The following is a 26392-nucleotide window of genomic DNA, read 5'->3' as shown; positions in this document are numbered from 1 at the left end:
TTTTTTTTCCCCACTAAGTCTTGAAGTCATTCCAGGAGAAGAAAAACGTGATTTTCTATTTGGAAAACTCTACATGGAGGAGGGATGTGCCCATATTTCACCATATTAAAACAGTGGTTTCGATACACTTACTTAAGTTCACTTGTAACTGATAAATTGAGACCTTCAGAATTGCACTGCTACGGATTTTTGGACTTTTCCTTTTAAATACTTCAATATTGGCAAACAAAAGGTTTTGTTTACAAGAGAGTCCAGCACATACCTAAAGCACCAGACATAAAGCAGAGGAAGGTGGAAGGATCTGTCCAGTGCTTACCACCAGGAAAAAAGCTTAAAAAATGCTTTCTTTCCCAGAAGACATCTGGGTATCTGAAGGTATCTGAAGAAAAGTCTGAAACTCCAACATGCCTAACTTCCAGCATGCCCAAGCACAGCATGCAGAAGTAGAAATATTCACGTAGTATTACATTAACATACCTAGGCTGCCTGAAGAAAGCTCAGGAGTCCCTGCCAGGGACTGCAAGAAGGCTGAGTTCATCTTTAATGGACAGGCTGCTCACAACATACTGTCATGGTGCTGAGGGCACCAACAGGACTTAATGGCCCTGACCAGCCTGGGGTCTCCGCCAACGGCACTTGCTCATGGGTGCAGAAGTCCCATTTTAGCTCAGGCCTGGGCACCCAGACCTGGCCTGGATGGACCCCATGTCCATTGCAGCGTCTCTCCAGTCCCATCTTTGGCCTTGTCTCCTGGATGGACTTTGGACCCATGTTGAGGTCTGTCTTCATGAAGCCACCAGCCCCGCTGCACCCTGACATATACCCATAGATGGGAATGTTGCTGTCTGAGCAAGGACTGCAGCTCAGATTTTCCCTTAATACTGCATGTCCCTACCAGCAACCTGAGAAAAAAAAGCACTTGGAAATGCCCCAGCAGCTTAATGTTCTCATCACCACCAAAATGGTCATTCAAGTACCAGGAGACAAGTGTCTTACTGTTGACACTTTTTCCATGATGGACAGAACTAAATATAATTTATAATATTCTTTTTGCTCAGGATGGGCAATAAGAGCCTGCTCTAAAATGTACTAATCACTGGGCAAACAAGTACAGACGGAAACACAGGAATCAATCCACATAAATTAGGCAACACCAAAGACTAGCTTCTCCAACAGAAACCGGGCAGAAATGTTGCTCTCGTAGACCTCTCCCCACAGATGGGCTCCCAAGGACGAGAAATGGCAGGCCCACAGACAATTTTCAAATTCAGGGAAGGAAACTTGAGCTGGGCAGCAAAACCACATACTTATGTAAAACTGGCACAGATCACTTACTTTGTAAATCTATACAGAGAAGATGAACTGAGAGTGTATATCTGAAAAAAAATCCATTAATAGATTTGGACTGAATTTATGTTAATTTTCTTGTGCTTTCTATAACAACAGTACTGTTTAATATCTTCAGAAAAACTGCTATGAAGAATGTGTTGTGATGCCTAATCATAGCGATCAGAAAAATTCACTCCATATGAGCACTCATACCAGCAATTTTGTTCTGTCTCCTCAAAAACCGTTTGCGGATTTAGAAAGCATCCAGTCAGGAAATAGAAGCAAAACCATGTTTCTTAAAATTAAATACCAAGCTGAATATCATAGCACAAGTAGCTGCTATTTAAATCAAGCAGTGTCAAAATTCATGGGCTGAACCATGTTCACACAGAATCACAAATAATTCACAAATCACACACTAGTGCATGGTCACGGACTGCTGAAAAACAGGATGAAAGGTCAGGTTAATTTAAATCACTGGCCATGCTGGGACTGCAGGATTTGACATGTACAGTAGAGTAAATTAAAGTTGTGATCAATCCCAAATATATTTTAATACACATAACTAAGTATCCTCAACTGGCTTGCATTTTTTGTGGAAGAAGTTAATTTTGCAAACAGTATTGTTCATGGAAGTATCATTTTCAGTTAGTTAGGTGAAGGGAAGTGAGGACTGAGACACAGTCTGCATGAACGAAACTGGGACTCCCTGTACTAGCAACCATGGCTTGGACCAGGTTCTGGTGGAGACTGAATTCAAGAGGGGAATGAAACTGAAATGAACAGACGGGGATGGGTCCTGCACTCTTCATATTCCTCAGCTGTCAGCATATTTGGGTGGACACTTGTGCTGTTTACGCCCCCTGGTTAACGGGGCACACAGCCTCCACTGTCACCAGTAACTGCCTGAATTCAAAAGGCAGAGATGTGTACAGCAGATCTACAAAGCCAGCCTGCATGACAGACTGTTTCTCAGCATACCTTGAAAAGGCAGTTTCACCTCCAAGTCTATGTAAATGCCGAGGAGATGTGGGGCACTCAGAAGTTATGGACTGCCACTGTGAGAGGCTGCAGTGCGCATCTCCTCTGGCACCTCTTTGCTTGTTTATGCTGGCATAGTCCTCAAACAGCTGCCTGCGACACTTCCCAACTCCCATCTTGCAGAAGCTTCAGTCCCACGAACACCAGAGACCTGCAGAAGCTGCCACTGCAAGAAACATTTCTGCCCTTTCTTGTCCCAGGTCCCATCACTCCTTGTGATGGCTGATGCATGCATGCAGCCAAGCAATAAACAAGCAAGAAGCCACACTATTTTTTTAAGGTGCATTGAATTGAACCCAGACGTGTTGTCCACTAAGCTTCCTTGCCTGGCCTCATGAATTGGAGTTAGCAGGAGTGCGAGGCCATGAGAAGAAGGGAAGGACTCATGTACCAGCAGAAGCACCAGCTTGCATCAGCTTATCACGGCTGTGAAACTACAGCCTCAGCACACGATACCAAACCATTTAAATGGGTCTAACCCAGTGTTGCTGTGGCCCTGCTCCTCTCACAGCCCAGGCAATCCAGGCCCCTCTTCGTGCCAGCACAGTCTCTCCTTGGCACCCCTCAGTAAGACCTTTCAAAGCAATAATCTGGTGGAAAAATAACCCAGAAAACAAGAGAGTATATTTTCATTTTGGTTTAATGCCCTGAGCAGGCTCACCCAGGAGTCAAATGAATTCCAGCACTGATACAAAGGAAGAGACAGGACCATGGGATGAGGTTTGGGTGGAAAGGACCTCAAAACAACAGCTTCACCTACCATATGGCCGTGCAGGGGATGAAGCTGCCCTACGAATGAACCAGGTAACAGTGAACAAGACCTCTGACTGCAAGAGGTTGCTTCACTTCTGGAAGGTGTGTAGGGAGAGGCTGGGGGCTGCAGGAGCAGATGGGATTTCTCATAGTTAAGGCAGCTGTGTCCTGGGCTGGAGAACGGGATCTTGTCCCTGCCTTTGCTACACAATTTTACTGCGGTGCTAGACAAGTCCCTTTAGCTATTTTTTTCCACAGCTACCTGTTTCCCCTGTTCTGAGAACATTAATTATGTGTGCTTCATTTTCGGCGAGCCTGCTCTGATCCCTGCGTCTGATACGCAGGAGCGCTCTGTGCTCACTGCGGTAACTGAAGTAGGTGGGAGAGGCAGCCTGGAAAGCATGGTCTGAGGGGTCTTGAAACAGGAACCCCAAAATAAAGCGTACCTTTGACTTTAACCTCATTGCTCCTCTGTTCCTGATCTGCAAAATGGGAACAATGGCAGACTATGCTCCTCACAAAGAGGATGGAGCAAAAATACCGTAACATGCCAATGAAGCAGTTGGCGCCTGTTGTTGCGAACACTATAAAGGAAACCTTGTTAAAAAATTCTGTCTTCAGAAGATTTTAGTAGCGTGTGACAGACAGGATCTACTTGCCGAACAACAGACAAAAAACACTGTAAGGAGAAATTCAGCACAGTGCCTTCTGTGCACTGACATGTGACAAAGAGTAGTATGTGATATCATTAGAGATCGTATCTTAATGCTCATGCAAACAGAGGCCAAATTAAGGTTGCAGAAGCAGCTCAATTCTCACATTTCCTAACTCCGGAGGGCTTGGTATCGCCGTCTGTCTAACGCTCTTTTCAACCTTGGTGCCAGTCCCTTGCGCGTGATCCACCCTAGGTCTGACAGGCAGCTAACGCACGCCTTATCCTGCAGCTCCTTCAGCATCTCTGGATCACCCACGTTGGTGCTGTGGAGTCCGAAGTCTACCGAGCCCCTGGCTGGAGTTGCAGGAGCCCTTCTCCTCCGCCTCCTCCTCCTCCTCCTCCTCCTGCCGCATTTCCTTCTCGCCAGCAGTTTGAGGCTAAGCCGCTAGATGGGGTGCGGAGTGCTGGGCTCCCCCCTCCCCCGGGAGAGGCATTTCAATCATCTTTTGGCTTCAGGTTTTGCAGCCAACCAAAAAAACAAAGAGGTGAAACGCAGCACAAAAAAAGACATAGCCAGCTTCCTCCCAAGCAGTTCACTTCTGCTTGTTCCTCATGTTCGGCGTGAAAGGGAAGAAATCAAACGGAGTACACAAACCCCAGCGAATGCTCGGCGCATCAATCCTGGCGGATGCTGAGCCGCCCCGGCTCCCGCTGCCTGCAATGGGCACGGCGGGTGCTCAGGCTCTGGCACGGTTATCCGTCATACCTGCTTTGCCTCGTCTTGTCTCAGCTCCCCGAACCCAGACTGCGCGAGGATCAGTCAGCGATTCCTCTGGCAGTCCACACACATCTGCTTTTCTACTCCACGCGCCAGTCCCAGTGAAATATAGCAGGCACAGTTCCCTTCCCCACCAACACGCCGCCAAATCTCTCTCCCTCTCTCTCTTAATAATGATCTGGAAGCTGGGTAAAACAACATGCTCGCTTTTGACAAAGAGCGTGCTTCCTCATTACAGGGGTAAGGAAGGGGAAAGAGGACGTGAGGAAACTGTGATACAAAAAAATAACCTACAGAATTACAGGGGAAAAAAAAGAATCCTTTCTAAAATAGTCACTGCTCTCCAATGGAAACACAGTGCTTTACTCAAGGTTAATCCCAAACTGGACTGCATAAAGGTGGCCAGATTACAGCTCTCTTCCTGCCTCCCTAAAGAGCGAATATTTTGGGAAGGCATGCAGAAGCTGAAGCGTGCCTATTCCATAGGAATGTGGGAAGGGACTGGTATTTACCTGCATACAAACTGCTGCTGAATTACACCTTTTCTCACTCTTTCCCAACTGCTTACAAGAACTGTCCCTCTCAAGGCATCATCCATCCCAGTAACACTACTTATTATTCAACGTGTATATAAAATACAACCAAGCACTCTTTCCCAACATCCAGCTTCTTCCAGCCTTCCACAAAAATACAGATATCCTAGATCCCTTATACAGCACCTTCCCATGACCCAGCCCAGCCTTGCAAGCTCCTGCAGACTCCTCTTCTTCTCCGTGGCCAAGAGAAGGAGAGCAAAAGGGCAGGATCATTTTGAAGTCAGTCTCTTCTTTTGCTTGTCTGGCATGGGTAGAGAAAGTCCTTCTCCCACTCACCAGAGGAAGACCACCTGAGGGCAGCTGCTGGGGATGCCCCTAACACGGGGCAGCAGTACTGACAGGGTAAGCACACCCTCAGTTCTCCTCGTTACTCCAGCAATGGGATAACTCATGTTTTGCAGCCTGTCACAGTCGGCTCTGCACAGGCCTATATCCCTGCTAGCGTCTCAAAAGCCATCTTGAAAGAAAGAGCCATGCAAAGGGGTACACCCAAGTGGCAATGCAGCACTTCACTAGGCAGGATTACACCGTAGCTGTCAACTGGGAGACGAGCATAGGCAGCCTTGTGCTGCCCAACAGTATCTCCTGTCACATACCCTGCAGGTGAACACTCAACTCAACCTTCATTTCTGATGAATTTGGATTTCCACAAAGAGAAACAGATGAAAAAAATGTGGCAGAAAAAGAAACAACCAGGAAATTAAAAAAAAAAAAAAAAAGTGCACTTGAGGAGTTCTTTTTTTAATTCATTGCAAAAACACTGACAAAATGCGCTGTGCATCATTACCGGACATTAATACAGACTGATCCTGCCTGAGGAGTTTGCAGTCTTCCTGTAAATTAATAAAGACAGAATATAATCCCAAACGCAGCGCATTTGCTCATATATATTCATATGGACACTGCTGATCCACATCTGGCTAAAATAAATGTGTTTTTACACAAATTGGGTTATCCCTGATACAAACAGTTTTGATTCATACTACAGAGCACAAACAGATGATCAACGCAATTGCTTTGGTTTAGCACTGTGGTTGTGAAAGTCACCACTTATCAGCTGGGCTGCAGTAATTGCTTCTAGCCTCTTACAATTAGAAAAAGCCACTAGCTTAAACTACCCTAAAGCACTGATTAGATTGTTTAAAAGAGCACATTTTACTTTACATTTGTAACCACCTAGGAACATGAGTGCTGGCAGGCACTGTGGCTCAACTAGTGGGTGCTACCTTGGAAAAAAGTAGATGAGCTGGATCTCTTGCAATCCTTTGACCATAACAAAATTGCAAAAGATTTTTACTCAAAAAAATTCCACAGATGACAAACTATAATAGTAACTGCCTGCAAAATGAGCTGGTGAAATCAGCCTACTCCTTGCGCCAGTGTACCTTATTCACACAGGACAAAAACACTGGAATTTTTGCACTGACTATACATATCCCAAGAAGCAGCGTGGTGTTTTTATTAGAGAAACACCTTCACTAAAATTCTGTAGAGTCCTTAAAGCCGAACTTTAGACATGGAGTCTGCAAAGACAGCACCATATGATCAGCTATATGTAGACTTTCAAATGATAAGTCCTCCTATTCATTTTGTTTTCTGACATAAAGAAGTACTTTTTGGTGTTCTGCAACACGTAGAACCTCTGAGCGATTACAAAAACCTGTTTGGGACACTTGCTGAGATCAATGTTACTGGATGTTCACAAATACATTCATTCCTATTGCAGTACCAGGGTGCATAAACATAGTTTTGATAAACATGAATACTAAGCATTTTTGCAAAAATCTTGTCTTCAAATCACATCACAAGTCTTGTGGGCTTAGTTATTTGTTCCCTACTCTACAGTACAAGTGCTGATAACCCAAAACATTTTCAAAAATTACAATCCAGACCACTAAACCCAAGACACTACATATGCTTGATGCCCCTTCAATTTACTTTCTTCAATTTACTTTCAATTTACTTTTAACTTTCAACCATAAGATCAAAACCTCCCATTTAAAAAATAATCAGTTGAATCACAAAGCTTTGTCTTAATATACTGAATGTGCAAGATCAGAGATAAAATTCTTGGCAACGCTGCTAATGTAACTCTGCAGCAACTTCCCTGAAATAATCAGAATTAGGTACTCAGTTAGGCTTTATTTAGACACATGACAAAGGGCAGTATTAATGTTGCACCCAGGGTAGAACTGAGAGTACTGAAATTGTTACGGTATGGTATAGCGATACCTGAATTAACTTTGTGCTACTGACTTAGCCCCAACTGGTGTACTCTCAGGTTCTCTTTTGTTTTCAAGGTCCCAGTTGGTCTGGGGCCCGAGTTTAGCAGGTGCTGTACCCACTGCAGGAAACAACACGTTACAAAGGCACATAGAAACGATCAACAGACGGGTAAATCAAATACTTCTTTCCAGATTTTTAGAATCTGTCTGTGAGTTGCTCCAGTGGACACCCACAAATCACTTTTAAGTAGAACGGACATTAAATTCATAATAGATTTCATCCATACATTTCATGGAATGGTATGAATTTGGTCCACACAGTTCACTTTTCTTACCTCTAACAGCCCACACTCTCCTTTGCTTGTGTTTTTCTCCTGTGACACTTCCAGGACATTTGTGCACCAGCCTCTGGAGCCCAGCCAGGATGAATTCCAGTTGCAGACCCAGCAGGCAGCTCTGGCATCTGCCCCCCTTGTCCAGCTACGCAACCCCCAACGAACCCAACCAAGCAAACCCAGCCACTCCTTCACCCTGCCTGCACTCTCCATAGGGTTCCTGACACCCAGAACTGGTGCGCAGTCGTTAGTCTTCCAGTACTTTGGTCCTACCTCTACAGCCTTGCTTCTGCAAAGAGAAGGAGACTTTCCATCCCTGGCTGTGCACCTGCGGGCAGCTCCAGCACCCCGCTGCTGCGTAACCCCCGCAGCACCCCACAAAGCCTCCAAGCCTCAGGGGAAATGCAGAACTCTCAACAACGCTTTTTGCATACTGGAAAAAGGTAATTAGTGACTTCAGAAGCAGAGGCAAATAACTGTGGTATTGTATGCTTAAATGGCCAGCCCTGGAAGAATTTTTTTTATGAAAATCAATAGAAGGTGATAGATCAATAGAAGTTTTCTGTATAAAAACATTTTCTCCTAAAGCAGCAAGTTTAGCACTATTCAAACAAATTCTTCTATTATTTAAAGATGTAGCTTCATTCCTGTTGAACACTACTGTTGTGTGCCATGTAAAGCCAGAGGACTTTTCTTTAAGGAATCAGTTATTTTCTCTGAGGACAATGAATTATTTTCCAATATTGGAAGTTTCAAATGAAAGCCCTCAAGTAGCAACAACTGCTTTCAGGCAGGCACTAGCACTGTTTTACATGGGGAGAAACCTCCTTCCATGGCAGGCCTGCCTGAGAGGAGGCTAGGCTGTTAAAATCAAGCAGCTGGGGTGAAGTCAAATCACGGCTTCAAGAAAAGGGACGGTATGTCAGGGCTTTATTGCTGTTGTAAATCTTTGCAGTTAAGAAAAATCAAACTTGTGAGCGCTGAAATGATCATTTCTTGGAGCTGCGCTGGAGGCAGCCCAAGAGCTGATAGGAGGACGGTGGCTCCAACCCTGCTGGGTGAAATGTGCCCCAGTGCAGAAAGCCCCTGAAACACCCTGCACGTTAACAAGACTTAAGTTGGAGGCTTGAGCACTGTACAAACCCTTACATGGGGCACCTCTGCCCTGGACGTATCTTTCTTTCCTGGAGCTGAAGTTAAATGGGAGCCAGTAAATGCCCAGCTGATTCCAGCAGTTGTGATTCTGCTGAATAAACGAGCTTGTGGAAACATTAGTGGTAATGCAGCTGGGAGACAAGGACTGCACAGAGACTAGCCAGAAGGCTGGCATTTGGACACCACAGATCATCCAGCTCTGTGCTACTGGCTGCCACAGCGCTTAAAATAATTATAGTTCTCTGGAGAGAGTATATAGATAAACTCTGTCCTATGTTAACGCACCATCATATAGAGTTGTTTACAGTCAGTACTTAGTAAAGTACTTAAGCATGTATTTAAACACACTGCTGAACATCAGTGTGATTAATACTTTGCTGAATTAGAGATATGATACGAATACATTTTTCTGCTGTTGTAATTTTTCATTATATACACTTATAAGCTGGCCATAAGGATTTTCTTTCAGTTTTGCATCCAGCAAATGAGTTAATTTGGGAGTCAAATTCTGCCTTAATTATGCCTGCACAATGCCTTTCACATGCATGAGGGCAGAAGACTGCTCCATGACCTTTAATTGGACTTCTTTTTTGCTAGTCTTTAATGATTCATCTAGGAAAAAAAAATCTGGTTCGTTCTTTCTGATCTGGCAGCTCTTTGATATTCTTTCATGTCATTTCAATCAGAAAAGTATCTTTTACATATGGTATATACATTTGTTAAGGCTGTGCACATACAGCAGCTATAATTCTTGACCATCAAGCAAGCAGCTGCCAGTGAGTACAAATCGGAGCCATACACTCTTGTTCTTCTGCATGTAAAACCGGGGGGGAGGGATGGGAAGAGAAGAAACATGGCTCTTACATCGCTTATCATGGTAATTCTATTTAAATCTATTTTAATGATTCCTAATAACATAATTTTCCAAGCCTCCCCACCTGAAATTGATACAAGCACATCTCTCTCACTTTTTTCTTTCCTGCTTAACCCAGGGAGAAGTGTTTATCATCTCCTAGTTTCAAGTCAAACCATTTTTTTTCCCTCTCCTTTTTTCCCCCCTTTTTTTAAATAATCAGAACTCAAAGCATTGGCCTACCCGTGTACATTAAGGTGCTGGTTATTGTCATCACTGCAAAACAGTCACTCCACTCGCATCTAGTTAGTTTTTACTCAAAAGGAAACAAGCATGATTTAATAGTTGTAGCTGTAGCCATCTCAGAGTTGAAGACTTTTCTCCCCCTAAATTAAAGCTAAATTGTGTGCATTAAATACATTATCTACTTGCAACAAAATGGGAAATTTTAAAATGATTCAGTCACAAATTATTTGTTACTGAAAATGACAGGCTCACATCAGCCACAGGAAGGTCTGGGTATTTGCTGAGCTCAGTGAGCAGCCGGGTAGGCTTACCTGGGTTCACAGATAACAGATGTTCACATGGTGGAAAAGATGCAAATTCCCTTTCGCTGTTCCTCTCACCAGCTCCCAAGAAGCCTGAGTGGGGGTTTCTCGTGCCAAATGGCTGGGCTGCCAGGCTCGCTCCCATGCCTTAGCCCTCGTGCGCAGTTCATAGGATCACAGAATCACAGAATCATAGAATGCTTTGGGATGGAAGGGACCTTTAAAGGTCATCTAGTCCAGCCCCCCTGCAATGGGCAGGGACATCTACAGCTAGATCAGGTTGCTCAGAGCCCCATCCAGCCTGACCTTGAATGTTTCCAAGGATGGGGCATCTACCACCTCTCTGGGCAACCCATTCCAGTGTTTCACTACCCTCACTGTAAAAAATTTCTTCCTTATATCTAGTCTGAAAGTTCATGTGGATGCAGGTTAGCTCAGGGCACCTCAGTGGGAAACCAGCTGCCCCCTCCACGCCAAAAATACTGCCCAGCTTATTTCACACACTGCTCTCTGCAGGCACTATGGACAAGACCACCCCACGTCGGGCTTTTGCCACTCACCCCAGTCCACCGACACCACCTGCTTAGGCCTTGCACCCTCAACACTCTTGTGACATGACCTACTGCCTTCGACACCCTGCCTTGGTGTCCTGGTACAAAGAGACTGCTCTGGGAGACTGTGATAGCACCTCCCACCCCTTCATGCACATTAATTTAAGGTAACTCACAAGAGCAGTAGGAGTCGCAGGGCAGCACTGGAAGAGATGTAGGTGGAGGACTGGAGACATCCTGCACCACGTGCAGAGGCTGGACATGAGTCCCCCGGCAGCAGAGCTGCAAGCTGAGCAGGGAGCCCCAGGTCCCAAGCGAAGGCCCCCATGAAGCCAGCACAGCAATTCTCCAGGGCAGCTCTTGGGGGAGCTCAAAGTCACACTTTTTTTTTTACCCCTGGGGGTGATCTATCCACGAGCAGAGGGGGCACAGTCATGGGGCAAGGTCGGGTAGCTCGTGCTACTGCTGCCTGTGTTGCTCCTGCCTGGCAAATACTAGAGGACATTGCTTGTCTAGATTGATGGGAAGGCATATGTTAAAGCAATTAATTCATTTGCCCTAAAAGATTGAAGCCAGGCCAGGATTTGTACCTTTCCTAGTGCTCAGTCTGATCTTAAGCAATGGGATTTTCACCATTTCCCATGGGAGATTATTCCACAACCTAATAGATCTCAATGTCAGGAAGTTTTTTCCTGATATTCAGCCATAATTCATATCCATGAATTATGAGCTACTGTCGACATCACACCCATTGAGGCATTCCTAGAGCCTGCTTCATTTAAAATTATATGCTCTAGTTATGCAGGGTTTCTGTGTACTAGGGCAAAATGCTTTTTCTGCAGGTTAATTCATTACTATTCAATTTGTTAACACTTTTTTTCTCAGTGTGAACAGTCATTCTGCAGTTGCATACCCTATAGTAGCACAATCCCCATTTGGGAGTAGAATCACAACATATAAATATGACAAAACAACATACCAAAAACCATCCCTGTAAAGACGTATTAGTCTGTTCCTGCAGATACTTACTCCAGCATTCAGTTAAATGAAAGCAGTAGCTCATACAACACCTGGTATGAGACAGAAAGCTTAGGAAAAAACCCTCAGAAGTCTGTAATAAATTTTATTTCTGTCTTAAACAGAGGGAAGGTACAGGAGTAGGGGGGCAGGTAGGGAAGGGGAAAGGGATGGGGAAGGAAAGGAAGAAAAGAACTTAATCAAGCTGTGAGAAAATAGAGAACTGGAAAGAGAACGACTTCCTACAAACAATGAGCCACCACAACACAATAAGGACATACAACAGCAAATAAAGTTGAGGATGCAAAATGCACACCTCTTGCCATTAATAGCCCTTAGAATACTGAGAAAGCTAAGGCAGGCTTCTGAAATCTGTATTGCAAATACTTGTATACAAAACACTTCTTGGAAGGAAATTGCCTTTTGTTTTAGGAACATTTGAGAGGAGAAAATTTATAAACCATATATCAATTTCTCAAGAAAGTCTGAGGATTTCTATGAGAATTTTTTATGATTACATTTTGCCCAGCTAGTGGTGCTTTGCCATCCTGTTTGCAACCCATCTGTACATAAATAAAACGTCACATTAGATACTGGAAAAAGGGAATGCTTTCTAAAGCAAGTAACTAGAAACACTGGTACCAGAGTTCATTTTCATCTCCATACGTGCCTAGCTCCCATTAATGCTACATAAATCCCAGAGCAACTAGATAGGAATAAACACATAAATTTTACCTGAAATCATCTAAGAAACAGAAAGGCATGTTTGCAGTGAGCACTAAATTCACACAACACTACACAATTTTGTGTGGAAGTTATTCCAGATGGCTGATTTTTTAGAGACAGCGGCCAAATAGTATTAAAGAGACCAACACAAACAGATCTGGTGAGAACATTTTTGACAATATTTCCTTTTACTAGAAATTATGTGACTTTACTGAAATCTGTATCTAGCCAGGTGAGACACTTGCTTTGGACAGAAGACAGGACAAGGCAGCTCCCAGTTCCTACTGTACCAGGGTATGTGTGTTTATAGCAGACACATGATGCCCATAGGCTGAGATGACCCAAAATGTTGCAGACCCTCTAGGGCTGCATTAAGCCCAAGTACCTATGCTCTGTTGCTCACCTGAGTTTACCAGTGAAGTCATAGCAATTTGTTATTTGTAGTTACACAGTTTCTAGTTTGCAGTTAGCCTTGCAAAGCTGGACAAAACTTTCTTTGGTGGGGCTGTGAAATACCCATTGGGACATACACGAGAGATTCATAAGTTGAAAAATTGTACTCTGACTTGAGCAAAGCAGGGACTCGAACTTCAACTGCCTGCCTTTTCCCCACCCCACAAGAGCTGTTGAGATCAGAAGGGACATTATGATACAACACTGGGTTTGCAAAAACATTTGAAGGAATTTGTTTTCATTTTGCCTTGGAACAAAGCTGTAGAAGTTGCTGCAAAATGGAACGGTCATCCTCAAGCCATCTGTAACGATGCATAACTCAAGTTGAAAGATGAGGTAGAAAAAGGTAAGTTCTGTGATCCAGGAGGAAGGTTTTGAGTCAAAGGATTTGATGTACTTGCAAGGATATAGCAGGGAGCGGCATCTTCAGGAACCAGCAGCTTTCTTTGTAAGACGTCTCCACAGAAGCCTGACATCAGCATCTGCTGTGGAAAAGGTACAGATCATCTGATAACTCACCTGTCTTACACCTGCTGCCTTCTTACTTGGAGCCACCCACAGCTCAGCTCTGCACCGTCTCGGTCCCCTGCCTAAGGATGTCTTGGAATGGGGCTGTGCCTTGTTCTCTTGTCCCGCTCAGGTTTTCAACCACAAACGGTCCTGGCTGAGCAGAGGCAGCAAACAGGACATTTGGGTAACACTTCTGGACTCTACCTGAAAGCAACCTTTTGCCAATGGAGTTTCTGAGGATGAAGGTGAGTAGATTCAGGCACCTTTGTATATGCAGAAGAAAATGAACAGCCTGGTTTCCAGAGAGGTGGGTGTTCACAAGTCCATAACAAAGGGCAGAAAGCAGCCAAGAGAAGCTGAAATGCTATTGAGGGCTGTTAGCCCAAACAGACTGAATGCACTGATAAGACTGGCCGTTTCAAAGACACAGCACAGCAAGATATGAAGGGACTGGGAATAACGGAAGAGAAAGCTATCCAGAACCTACAATACATCACAGTTCCAAGTAAGAGGGGAATATGCAGAACAATCTGCCTCATAAATAAGCAGAAAGTCTCAACTGAAATGATAAAAAAAGCAAATAATTTACTTACACTAGCCCTTCATTCTCTAAGGTGAAGTGAACAGGTTGTTTGGTCAAGCCAGGAACAGAGTACAGAGGTTATCACAAAAGATACACAGTCAAGTAACACCTGTGTAAAAGCAGAAGCTAACAACGTTGTAATCAAAAAGAAAAATGTACAGAAAGAGAGCTGACATTTCTTGAAAGTTATCTCAAACGGTAGTGCAGAAGAAAACAATATTTAAGGCACAAATACAGCATTCATTGTGAGAACATGCTACATTTTCACTCATTCTTAGAGCTCTGTCTTGCTCTTAGATACGCAGGCGTGCACCATTAATGGCACTTGCATGGTTGAATTCCCATGCATCATCCTCAGAATGGGAGTTGTGGCTAACCTCTAGTATGTCACATGTGAAAAAAATACTCTTCACTATACTTCTGTTTCTCACTTCTATATTCTCGCTTCCCTGTATGTGTAAAGCATGTGGCTTATTGGCAATGTGTCTGACCACATTGAATAAATCTCCTAAATCCAGGCTTAAAGTTGGATAGTTGTACTGATCAGTCAGCTTTCCTGTGTATGAATCTCTCTTCTTCTGTGACTGTATTTTCCTGGTTTTGAACCTTTTTAAAAGGACTAAATGTAAGAATGGAAAATATAGATGGAATTTATGTTTAAAATTAGCTTTTAATACAACTGATGTGTTTATTCAAGGAGGAAGATACATAAAAGCATGTGCATATGTGTACATGTACAACTTCTACATACATCTACCACATTTATTAAATCTGTCTAGTGGATAATATCAAGACTTCTGCCTTAACAATATGCTAATGCTTGCTCAAGCTTTTCAATGCAGTGCTGAAACCATCCTCGACACAGCACTGAAGCAGTAGCTGCACCATCCCCGACTGCTGGATAAATGGAGTAAGAGAGATGAAATTTATCAGGGCTGCCAAGAAGCGTTCATCAAGACACATTTTTGATTAACATAAGTGTGCACTATTCTCACAAGTGACAAGAAAAGGAGGAAGAAATTATAACTGGCATATGTCAAGACATTTAACCTGTCCATCTGACTTGACTCACTTTTTGCAAACACTACTTCTTTTATTCAGTTACCAATTGATTGGGGGTCAATTGAAGAAGGAAACCTTGCTTCTAACACACTGTCATTCTTCTAAAAAGTAAAAGCTCTACAGTGGATGAATTCATTTACTTAAAAGATGTAACACTTCCAAAGGCACAACATGTGCTAGGCATCTAGTGGTACTTAAACTGACATTTATGCCTTTGAAAATTTCTCCCAAGAATCTCTGATGTGAGCACATAAATCGTACTGTCTTGTAAGTAACCAACTTGGAAAAGAGAAAAATGGATAAAGCATTCCAACACATGAAGGACTGAGAAGCTCTTAGTGACTCCAAAGCCATTTCAGAAAAACAGAGGAACAGGACTTCTGTTATTACTTTGCCCAGGAAGGACAAAATATCATTCTGTATAGGAAAGGCTGATGCAACTGAGCATCCCAGAACTGCCAAAGAAAACAGAAGAGAAAGAAATGCAACCTATTCCAGCAGAAATGATGTAGGCTGGGGAGTGGAGTGACCCGGGTTCTCTGATGCTGACTATGATACGAAGCAAACCATTCTACTTTCCTTTTACCTGACTCCCCTGTGGGTAAAATGCATAAATAATGATGCTGAAAGGGTTTCTAGAACCACCAGTATGCCTAAGTGCTGGCTGACACTCCAAGTGTTGTTACTGAAGACGGAAGACTGCTGTATAGGAGGCCGTACTGTCACAGCACATATTGAAGGGAAATTTAAAAAGTCAAAATGACAGAAATGCAAAGATGTTGTATTCAGGCCAGACTACCCGCAGTGGAGATTGCCTCACATGAAAATGAAAGCACAGCTAACCTGGGGAAGGAAGGAGAAGACGGACCACCTCTATCAGAGCATCGAGGATGAAAAGGTTACCAGCTGCTTGCTATGATCAGCGAGTCAGAGGAAGACAAATAAATGACAACTCCTTGATATTGTGTGATTGCTGCTGGCATGAAGGAGAGAGATGGAGAAGGAAATCGAAGTGCCTGATTCATTGTTTGTCCTTACACATGGGCGAAACACAGCAGACATAAATATACCTAGCAAAGGGTAGAAAGGTCAAGATAACTAAAATAAGACTAAGGAGTAACTAGGAAAAGAAGTAACCAGAAATGGGGCACTGATCATCCTGACTAAACTCTCCAGTCTGGTGACCTTCTAGACATTTCCCTGTCTTTCCTATCCAAATATATCACCTGTATTATACTTTTCATTGGACAATGATATTGGATTAAAAACTAAACCTAGTGCAATACCTAGGCATAAATGCATTATTGCCCGTACATGTATTTGCCACTATTTTGATGCTCATTGAATCCTCTCTGTGGTTTACGCAGATGATGTGGTTAGCTAGGGAAGTTAAGGAATGTTACAATTAGCATCTTACTGAAAAACAAAGTACCGATATGAAAGAAAGATCTGCTGCAGCTGCAGCTTCACATGGATGGAACGTGCCATGTAAGAGTTCAGTAACGTTTCCAATATTTCACCTTTTTGTGCTTTAGAGAAAAAGGAATTTTGCATTGAAGGGAGGATTCACTGTATACCTAGAAATCTGAAGACACAATTTCTCTCCTACTCATCGCTTCTAATCAGACAGATGGATACATTGCTATGGGGAAAAAAAAAAACCTAAAACAATGACTGCATCATTTTTATTTATTTCTTGCATTCTCTGTTCACGTAGCAAGAAATTTAATTCCAGTTGGATCAGTCTCTTGTGATATTTTTTTCTTTCATTTAATATATTTTTTAAATGCTTAGAGGCATTATGACAGAAAAGCATGTATTTTTTGCCCTGGTTTATACCCATCATCCTTACCATTACAACAAGACAAAAGCATTAAAGTAAAATTAATCATGTCAAAAGATTTTAGCAAAAAACAAGGGAGACCATGCATAAAGCATCGCTTTGTCTAGTGTGAAGTCACGCTCTGATTAAAAACATATAATGAAAGTGAAAGTAATACATCATTGCCTTAGCAGTAGGGTTTTTGGGAGAGCTATGCAATTCTGAACACAAAAAATCTTTATAGGCTCTGGATTTTGAAACTTGCAATTATTATAGAATAATTCTAACAAACAAAACATTGTTTCACTTCCTTAAAGTTTAATTAATCTTAAATGTTGCAGTTAAAACAAACAACCAAAGGAGTTCTAGGATTAAACAAGGACTCCTGGCAGGACCGTAGCTGGTAATTAAACCCGAAGCAGCAGTGGCTGGTTCTGAGCAGTGAGGCATGAGGTGGTGACACAGAGACACCTCCCCACTGCCCCACATCCAGTAAGTAGATATGAGGACTGCAAGATATCATGGCACAAGGAAATCCCAATAATAGAGCAGAACTTTTGCTGTTACTAAGGACAGTCAAACACCCATCAGCCCTTTGGTTTGCGTCACTGGCAGTGGTAGCCTGTTGCTGCCATGTGACATAGGTAGCACCCAGTTAAAAAATGAACTGGTGTTCGTGCACGTGTAGGCAAGCCTGAAAAGAAACCACGCAGTGAAGATCTGTTCACTGTACTTCACCATACAGTCTATAAAAGCCTCTACTTTTCTCAGGCACGACTATGCAATAAGTAGTGTTTCAAATTAAACAGCAATGTGCACATTACGAATCTTAGATTAGGGTTGTGCCCACATCAAGTAAAATCAGGTGGTAGAAAATGTTTGTAAAATGCCACTTAGTTTCTTCTTTTCTTTCTTTATTCTGCCTCTCTTCTTTGTTGCCAACATAGAAAAAAATAACTCTGAGAAATACCAGGCAGGAAAAATACACAGTAATACTAGACTGTGAAAAATCTACCGATCCCTTGAGCCATAGCATTCTTGCCTATAGATGATGACATTAAAAAATTGGAAATGGGTGCATGCTTCCCCTCCTCTTCTGGATCTATGAACAAGGCAAGTTGTTTTCCTGATACCTTTAGAATTACTCCCATTAGTACTGATGCATTTGGTGCTTTGGCTAGCCAGGCAGAGAGAGGTGGGCAGTATCCCCTGCCAATAGATCTAGTCTTGTCGCGGGAACAAAATGAGATTGCTACTCTGCTGAGCTGTCATACTCGATAGCTTGTGCTGTTCCACCTGCAACTGTCTTCATACCTCCAACTGCAGTGCCACGGCTTACATGGAGTCAGTAGTTTCTGATGGTTGATCTTCTCCTGTTCCTTACGCATCACAGAAGGCAGGACACAGAGCCCTAAGCAACTGAGTGGTTGCAACAGCCACTCTCCATGCTGAGAAGGAAAAAGGCAACAGGCAAACAGCTCCCTCTCAAACGGGTTTGCAGGCCCTGCTGAGTAACTTCTGGGGCTCCTCTCAGTGGAGGGTGACCAGAGGAGATTCAGTCTCCTCTCATCCATCTCCTCCTCAACGGCCCTGCCACTGCACCCAGGACTAAGTGCTTGCAAGCTCCTTTCCCACCTTCCCTACCCCCAAATGCCACTGGCACAGAAAGCAGAAAATGAGTAATGTAGATAGGTTTGGAGGAGGGAAAGGAGAATTTCTGTGCACATTTACATTGGATCACTAAGCCTCTAAGTGCAAAGCCTGCCTTTTTGTTGGTGTGGGGGGGTCTACTGGAGGGCAGAAGGGTAAAGAAAAGTCTTTGTAAACGTTTGCTAGTACAGGAAGAAATCAAATACACCTAAGGTGATAGGAAGATAGAACACCCTAAAATACCAGACTACAAGGACTAAGATTCTTCCCATCACAGAACCTAATGAGCAGGACACGGCTTTTGTTCTGTCCCCGTTCACTAGGGAGCAAACTCCTCATCTGCACTGATGAGCCGGGGGTGAACTGCAACATCAGGACTGACAGCACTGTCTAAACAAGTGAAAAAGAAACAGAAAAGAAAAAATCTTCCTCCTTTGCTGCGGATTGTACATCTCTGATAAGAATAAACAGACCAATCATTTTCCAAAAGTGTGGATTGGGAGAGAGGTAAAAGGGTAAAGGAAGGAAATAAATGTACTTCTTCCTAACTTGCAAAAAATATATGAAAAATAAAAACAGAACAATGTCCGTAAATTCCCACACACTGTAAATGTCATAATATGCTGATACACCACCATGACTGCACTGAACTATCACCATGTTATAATGTGATTAGTTTGTGGTCTTCCCGAAAACTACTCCGTCACAGCTCTTAAAGCCTTGCACTCCTATGCTGTATAGTCCTTCAGTGTTTTATGGAAAGGACAGGACGAAAGTTCTACTCCAATTTGCCTCCACTACCCATCCTCTCTTATATCAAGTTAGAAAATAAAGCAGGGGATACTTGAAACTCTTATTTCAACTTTTTTTAAAAAATAATTATTGCTACCATTTGGTGAGTAGTAATTCTAAGAAATCACGCTTATTAACATTTAGTCTTTTTCAGTGTGAAAAGACATCCTCGAACAGTAGTCCAGGCCAAGAAGGCATCCTTTTCTAGCAGTTTTGGTAAGAACAGGATTACTCATGTCACGAGAGGGCTGTGTATTAGACAGCTGACACTGAAACAGATCCTAGGACCTTCAGGACTTCCAGTGCTGAGCATCAAGTGCTTGAACATGAGCTAGCTAGGACTGTAACAGACGCATCATTTTTTAATCACAGCACAGAAGGTTACATGCATTAACCAGAATGGAAAGAGAATTTTTGTTTACTATTTGTTACTATTTGTTAGAGGTAACACAAAAAAGACCACATTCTTTTGATAAAATCACATAAAATTATTCAGAAACACCTCTCAACACCACCATACACAGTGGTGTTATTCAAATACTAGCAATGGATTTTTAACCAGAGCATTTAGGTATCATGCCTCTGGGTCCAGTTTCCCACAGTCTTGGAGACAGCATCACAATGTAAGTAACTAAGAACAGAATAAATTTCATTCTTACAAAATCTGAGACATCTACAGAAAGGTAAGACTCAGAATAATGTTTTTTACTTTAATTCAGTGGAGAGTTCAGACCTTGAAGCAAGAGATCCATTTCTCCTGCCTATTCTGGTGAGCCACTGGGTTAGACACAGCAAATTAAAAAATCCTGGACATTTCTGCCTTACATAATATCACTGCTTTTTCACTGACTTACCATCTTCAAAATTTTCTTAGAAGTAGCGTACAGAGGTGAATATTGTATCTTATTATTCTGAAAACTGTGAAGCATAGTATGTTCCCTAGTACAGATGCTGGAGACTTTTCTAATGTACAGTTCATATGACTTTTTGTAATTGCCATTCTTACACAACATCCTCAACTATTAGTTCAGGGCACCTATACCTAAGCAGTTTTTATGTTGCAGCACTTTCAGAAAGGCTCCTAAATTTTCCGTGGGAGAAAGCAATTTGCAAAGGCATCATTTCAAGCCCTGCATCATAGCAGTCTTTTTAATTATTTTTCATCCTAACCTGTGCATACGATATTAATGTGGATGTATCCCATTAAAGGGCTTTGGATAATGGATGAAGAACAGAATTCTGTAAAACGTATTCTACTGGGGAAAAAAAGCAGGTCTATTAGGAAATCCAGGTTTTACCAGTTGTCCAGTTTTAGAAGTATGGCTTTGATTTATGGATCAAAATTGCTCATTTATTATTTTATCTATACTGCTTTGGGCAATTTTGACAGTTAAAATTTAGTTTTATTGACCAATGCAGCCAGTTTAGCCACAAGGGGACTAATGCACACACAGCCTGCTGCACTCAAGAAGCTATGATTTGATTCCATGACCAAGTCAGACTGGGAATCGCAACCAACATAACAATAAGTTCCAAATCTCGATGCTCGAGGCAGAATACTTACTCTAAAACACAATCAACCTTTAAAAGAAGGTGGGAAAGAATTTTGTGATAGGCGCCTCCGTGCACTGTTTATTGTAGCTGATATATTCCACCAATGCTTCTGTCAGCAATGGACGCAGAGCAGTACAGAGGAAACCTTTCTTTAATGATTGTGGACAACAGATAAAGCTGGAAGAAGGAAATGAAAATGCAAAAAGAGAATCAAAGGTGTGCTCTAGTACTATGGCTTACCAGGGATCTGAGTCTGAGAAAACTGTCTCGACCATTGCCTTTTTTTTTTTCCCTAAACCAGATTTTATTCCTATGTACATAAATATGCATGTATTCATGTTGCAGTATGAAAGACTTACAAGTTTACTTAAAAAACTTACTGGAATGATTTTAAGCCAATGTTAATTTAGGCCTATCCTATTATAAAATTAGCATCTTCTGCAATCTCAATTTATTGCTCCATTGTGAAGCCCCCTGTGATACATAAACAAACCTCTGAAGAGAAACAAATCAATAAAGTGTCTAATTTGATTAACCATGTTTTTAAATTCATCAAGACAACTGTACAAAAATAAACCACTTACTTGTCAGTATTTTCCATGTCTTCTTTTCATCATCATAATACTGAACCAAATTGCTGGGTAGCCGGTCAGGTCCGGGAGGCAATCCTCCAACCAATAACAGCATTTTCTTATTGGAACGAATTCTTCACCCAAAACAAGAGGAAAGATGAACAACCACATTACTGAGGAGTATTTTTAGTGGCAACAAAATCATAACCATCAAAAGAATGTTCACTGCTTGCAGTTTTCTATTTCATTTTTTGTGTTTCTTTCCCCAATCATGTCTCAACAATTTTTTGAACCAAGCAGAAAAATGATCAGAAAAGCTGCATATCTCTCTACTCATGAAATAATAAGCTTCCTTTATGCAATTTGTTAGAGGTTCATTCTAGAACGACCTTTTTCTTATATTATCCCTTTAAATCATCACTCTTTACAGCTGAATACACATGAAATGCTCTGGAGTTGTACTAAGGTTAAGCATTAAAGTTGCATGTCAAAAATCGTATTAGTCAAAATCATTATTATAAGCCATTCTACACTCAAAGAACCTTGAAAAAATTAAGGTTATGCAGAGAGTTTGTGAGCCAACTCTTTAATCACACACTGAACTTCAGATACATAGTTTAGTACAATTAGCAGCACTGGGCTAATGGTTATGGGTTAAATGCTACTTACAAGCACTTTTGTTTGTTTAATCCAGACTCTTGCTTTCACTCTCCCCCCCGGCTCCCCCCCTTCTCTTTGCTCTCCCCCTGTGCACCACTGGCTATAGCAACACCAATTGGTAAAAATGAGACTGTGATGTTGTTGTGAGCCTCCCCAGAGTGGAGCCCTGCCAGTGCTTGCCACTGATCCAGCGGCATGAACCTGCTCAACTGTGCAAAGTCACTCTAATTCCCTCCCTCTGTTTTTCTACCTTCTCCCCCAGGGGGCAACCACTGAAAGGAGTGACTACCCACCCATCAAGAGCTGGCAATTCGCTGCTATTAAGCGTGACCGTGATTCCCAATCTGCCTGGCAGTTCTTAAGAACAGGACTGCAATGTCTCATATGCAGTAAAAGTGGTTATCTGCACCCTGGCCTCCAACGCTCCACCTGATGAATGTACAATTTCTTTGCAACATTAAGGGATTTAGCACAATTGGAACTGAAAAGGGGAGGGGAGGCTCAGACCCCCAGATGAGCCCTGATGCTTTAATAGTCACTTCGCATATAATTGAACTTTCATCGGTTATACTAAGCTTGGGTGTGATAATGCTGAAATAAAGGTCTACACTCAAAATGTTCCCGTGAAGCAGGAAGGTGACATAGCCTGGATAAAACGCATCCGATACGAACGCATGTGCAGGGAGACCATGCATTTGATGGGAAGCACCCTTGCCAAACACCAACGTTTTTCCAAGCACAACAACATCACTGTAGCAATCTGTGTGTCAGTCTGCAGCAAACACTCCTGGCCAAGAAAGGTACAGAATGCCACGAACCAAAGCCCACCACCACAACTGCACGCCGCGGGGTAAAACCACCGCCCAGGAGCTCCAATCTCAGCAGTGCACTCCGGCAGCGGGTGCTCTACCACCGAGGCACACCAGTGGCTTAGCTCCAACTACTACCTAGACAGTTTTGGGGACCCACCAGTTTAGATTTGTACCAGGATTGCATTCTCTCTTCAGAAGACTGGGCAAAATGAACTATGTTGTGCTGTAGACACACACTACTCAAAAAGAACCTCCTTCAGGAAGGGAGCACACAGCTGAAGGCTCGATCCACACGATGCTTAGGAATAAAACCTTTCAAATGGCTATCCAAAAGACAACTACAGACTGCAGATACATCTATCATGAGGATGGCTGGGGAATTATCTGGCAGATGGCCTTGTTTGTTTTTAAATGGATTTAGGGCTCAGGGAAGGTCCTGAATTGACAGCGGAGGAAATGAAAGCCTCACTCCAGGGGCAGGAGTTACACCGCAGGGGCAGTGCCACTGCAATATTCTCCCACGCTGTCCTACCCCCTGCTTTGCTCCTGACCTGGGGGGAGCCCCTGCGGTCCTTCAGTCTTTCTGACAAGCCAGCCTTTGACCTCTGCGCTGAACCTGCTATGTACTGTCAAATGATGACTGTTACCTGCCCACCAGACTGTATCTGTGCAGGACATCGGGAACCATCTCATGATCACTGTCGGCACTGACTCCACTCAGTGAGACCAAGCTCTGGGGAAAGCTTTCGTAAGCTTTGCCAGCATCTTGAAATGTTCAATGTCCCCGATAAAGTTTTTAATGAAAGAACATTTGCTAAAAATGATGCAACACAGGATTATGATAAACTATTTTTGGTATGAGTTAGGGATGACTGCACACGTAGCAAGTGGCAGAGCAAACCAGAGCCATAAGTCAGTTATGCATGGCCATCCCTAACGATAGAGAATAAATTGTTTATTCCAACTCTCTTGTGTTGTATGTTATATCACAATCAACTCCCTGTGTATTGTAAAATTCAGAATGCCCTTGCAAGGTTTACTTGATAAAGGAGTTTATTTTGATTTTCATCTTTCATCTGTAAAACTCCCTTCTAACTCCAAAGCACTGTGAAAAACCAATGAATGGCCAAGGCTCAATAGTTAAGGTGAAGAATGAAATGTCAGATGTAACTCTGAGTTTCCAGACTTTGGCAGCTGCAACTATCCTTAACATTACTTTTCCAGCTAAACAATCTGAGAAGCTACTGTTTCTTGAGAAGGAGCAGCACTGCTATATGCGAATGTTTAAAAAATATTTAGTATTTTTACATGTTTAAAATGGGAAGTAGCATGAACAGAAGCCCTTAATAAAAGTTTAGTAGGAACTTAATAGCCAGCACAGTCTCTATGAAAAGCACAGGGAACTCTCACATGGCAAAGAGGAGATGGGTTCTTTCACTCAAAGTATCTAATTCATCTGTATTGAGAGCTCTTCCAGTGAACCAAGTAAAGATAATACAGTGACTCAAGATATGCATGTTTTAAACTGATGTGTTTTCTTGGAGCCAATTCTGCTTTTTAAGTTTTGGTGTGAATCGCTACCTTTTAGGTTTTGAAAAAAAATTTCTTTATTACATTATATTTGCGTTTCATATTGCACTGAGTAGTATTGTTAAAATTTTAAAATACATTCCAAAATATGAAAAACATGGAAATGATCACTGCATATATGCATAAGACTTTTCCAAATATTAATAAAAATGCAATTCAGTGAAACACTACGATGAAGGCAGGATTTAAAAATGTGTGTAATACTTTAGCAAGATAAAGTTTCTCCTGTTCTTGCATTATTACATGTTTGCTATTTGGATAACTCAAGATTACCATGTGAAACGCTCTGCATTATATCTGAAACACTCTCTTTTCATAGTCCTTATTTCACAGTGCAATACACTATTCAGTTACACACTGTGGTTCACAGTGTCCCTAGCAAGGCTATTATGATCATCTTGTGTTCAATTAACAGTAGTGGGTCCTGGTCAGGGAAGGCTAAAATAACGTTAACCATGACCAGGCAGGCTGATGTCATGGCAAAAGCTGAGATAAACTTATCTATATCTTATCCCGAAAGCATTTCTTATACCTAGAATCCAAAACTCTAGTTCTCATTGATGAATATACACGTTGTTATTATTCTGTGCACACCTTGCAGTTTCTGTTCTGCAAAGATTTTAAAACAGTTAATTCACCTTAATTAAGTTCCTGGGTACCCCATGTGGTGTGAAATTTATTTTGTCTACTTACAAGACTGGAAACCAAAGTATATTTTAAAGTCAACGTTTTCAAACTTAGTACTGTTTCCTTCAGGCACACCAACCTAGGAATTTAAGAACTCATATAAGTGGCTTTGCTTTCGCAGATGCTGAATACCCATCAACATACCTAAATTCTGCTCACTTCAAAGGTAGCGGCAGACGTGCATCAGCTCTGAAACTCAGGTCGCTAGTCCATAGTCTAAACTAACCGTGAATATAGAGGGCAAAATGCTGAGCCCAAGATAGTTTATCAACTCACAAGGAATCAGCAGAAAAGACAGTAAGAGACCTCAATGCTCCTTACAACCACTCCCACCCAAAGCTCTTTTGCAACCTTGATAGCCTCACGTTAATGGAAACTGCATGAATGGGAAATACTCTTCTTGTACATTGTTTTTCTGTATTAGCATACCCATCAATCTTGCACTGATAGGCTTTCCTTATCTGGGCAGTTAGTAGAACTTCATTCCAACAAGGCTGGCAAGAAAACAAGCCCCAACAACAACAGGTTTGCTCCAGACTCTTCCAGTTTTCAAACAATGCAGTAAGGCTTCCCTCTCTGCATTAGCGAATGCAAAGAAACTGAAAAAATACAACGATGAAGTGGCAATCCTGTGGTTCCTAATTTGGTGTAGTGTTACACATCAGAAAGAAAACTGCATCTCAGACATACAGGTGATCATGGTAATCAATTAAAAAAAAAAAAAAAAAGACTATCCAACTATACTTTCCTCTTAACTCAGGCTATAATAAAACCAAAAACCTGGATCATTAATTCTCTTTTAATATAGGCTATCACCATGGCTTTGAGGATGCAGCAAGCCAGGTGGCTCTTCAGACCAGGGACCTCACAGACATGGGATGCATTGCTCCTGCATGAGTGCTGACCTTAAACGCAGCAGAGCCAAATTGAACTTCAGGTATTTGCTCACTGAACTCAGGTGCAAACAAAAACAGCCAGAAGACCAGCCCAGATCCAGCAAGAGCAGGTGAATGGGTGGTGAATTTCACCTATATCCACAAATCTCATTACATCAAAGGATTTGAGAAACTGGAGGCCGGCACA

General features: G+C 42.3%; 1 protein-coding gene across 1 annotated transcript in view; it reads right to left on the bottom strand.

Moving 5' to 3' along the window:
• Positions 1–26392, bottom strand: part of KLHL14 (kelch like family member 14) — a gene marked incomplete at both ends in the record, with an annotated part of 60498 nt that overhangs the window by 22497 nt on the left and 11609 nt on the right. Inside the window, one exon of the mRNA XM_082321950.1 lies at positions 21573–21694. Coding sequence (XP_082178076.1) covers positions 21573–21694 — 122 coding nt within the window. The remainder of the gene's footprint in view (positions 1–21572; positions 21695–26392) is intronic.

The sequence above is a fragment of the Platalea leucorodia genome, assembly GCF_965183815.1.
Source record: "Platalea leucorodia genome assembly, chromosome: 1".
Classification (NCBI taxonomy): Eukaryota; Metazoa; Chordata; class Aves; order Pelecaniformes; family Threskiornithidae; genus Platalea; species Platalea leucorodia.
Note: the sequence above shows the minus strand (reverse complement) of the source record. Positions and strands in the feature narration are given on the sequence as shown.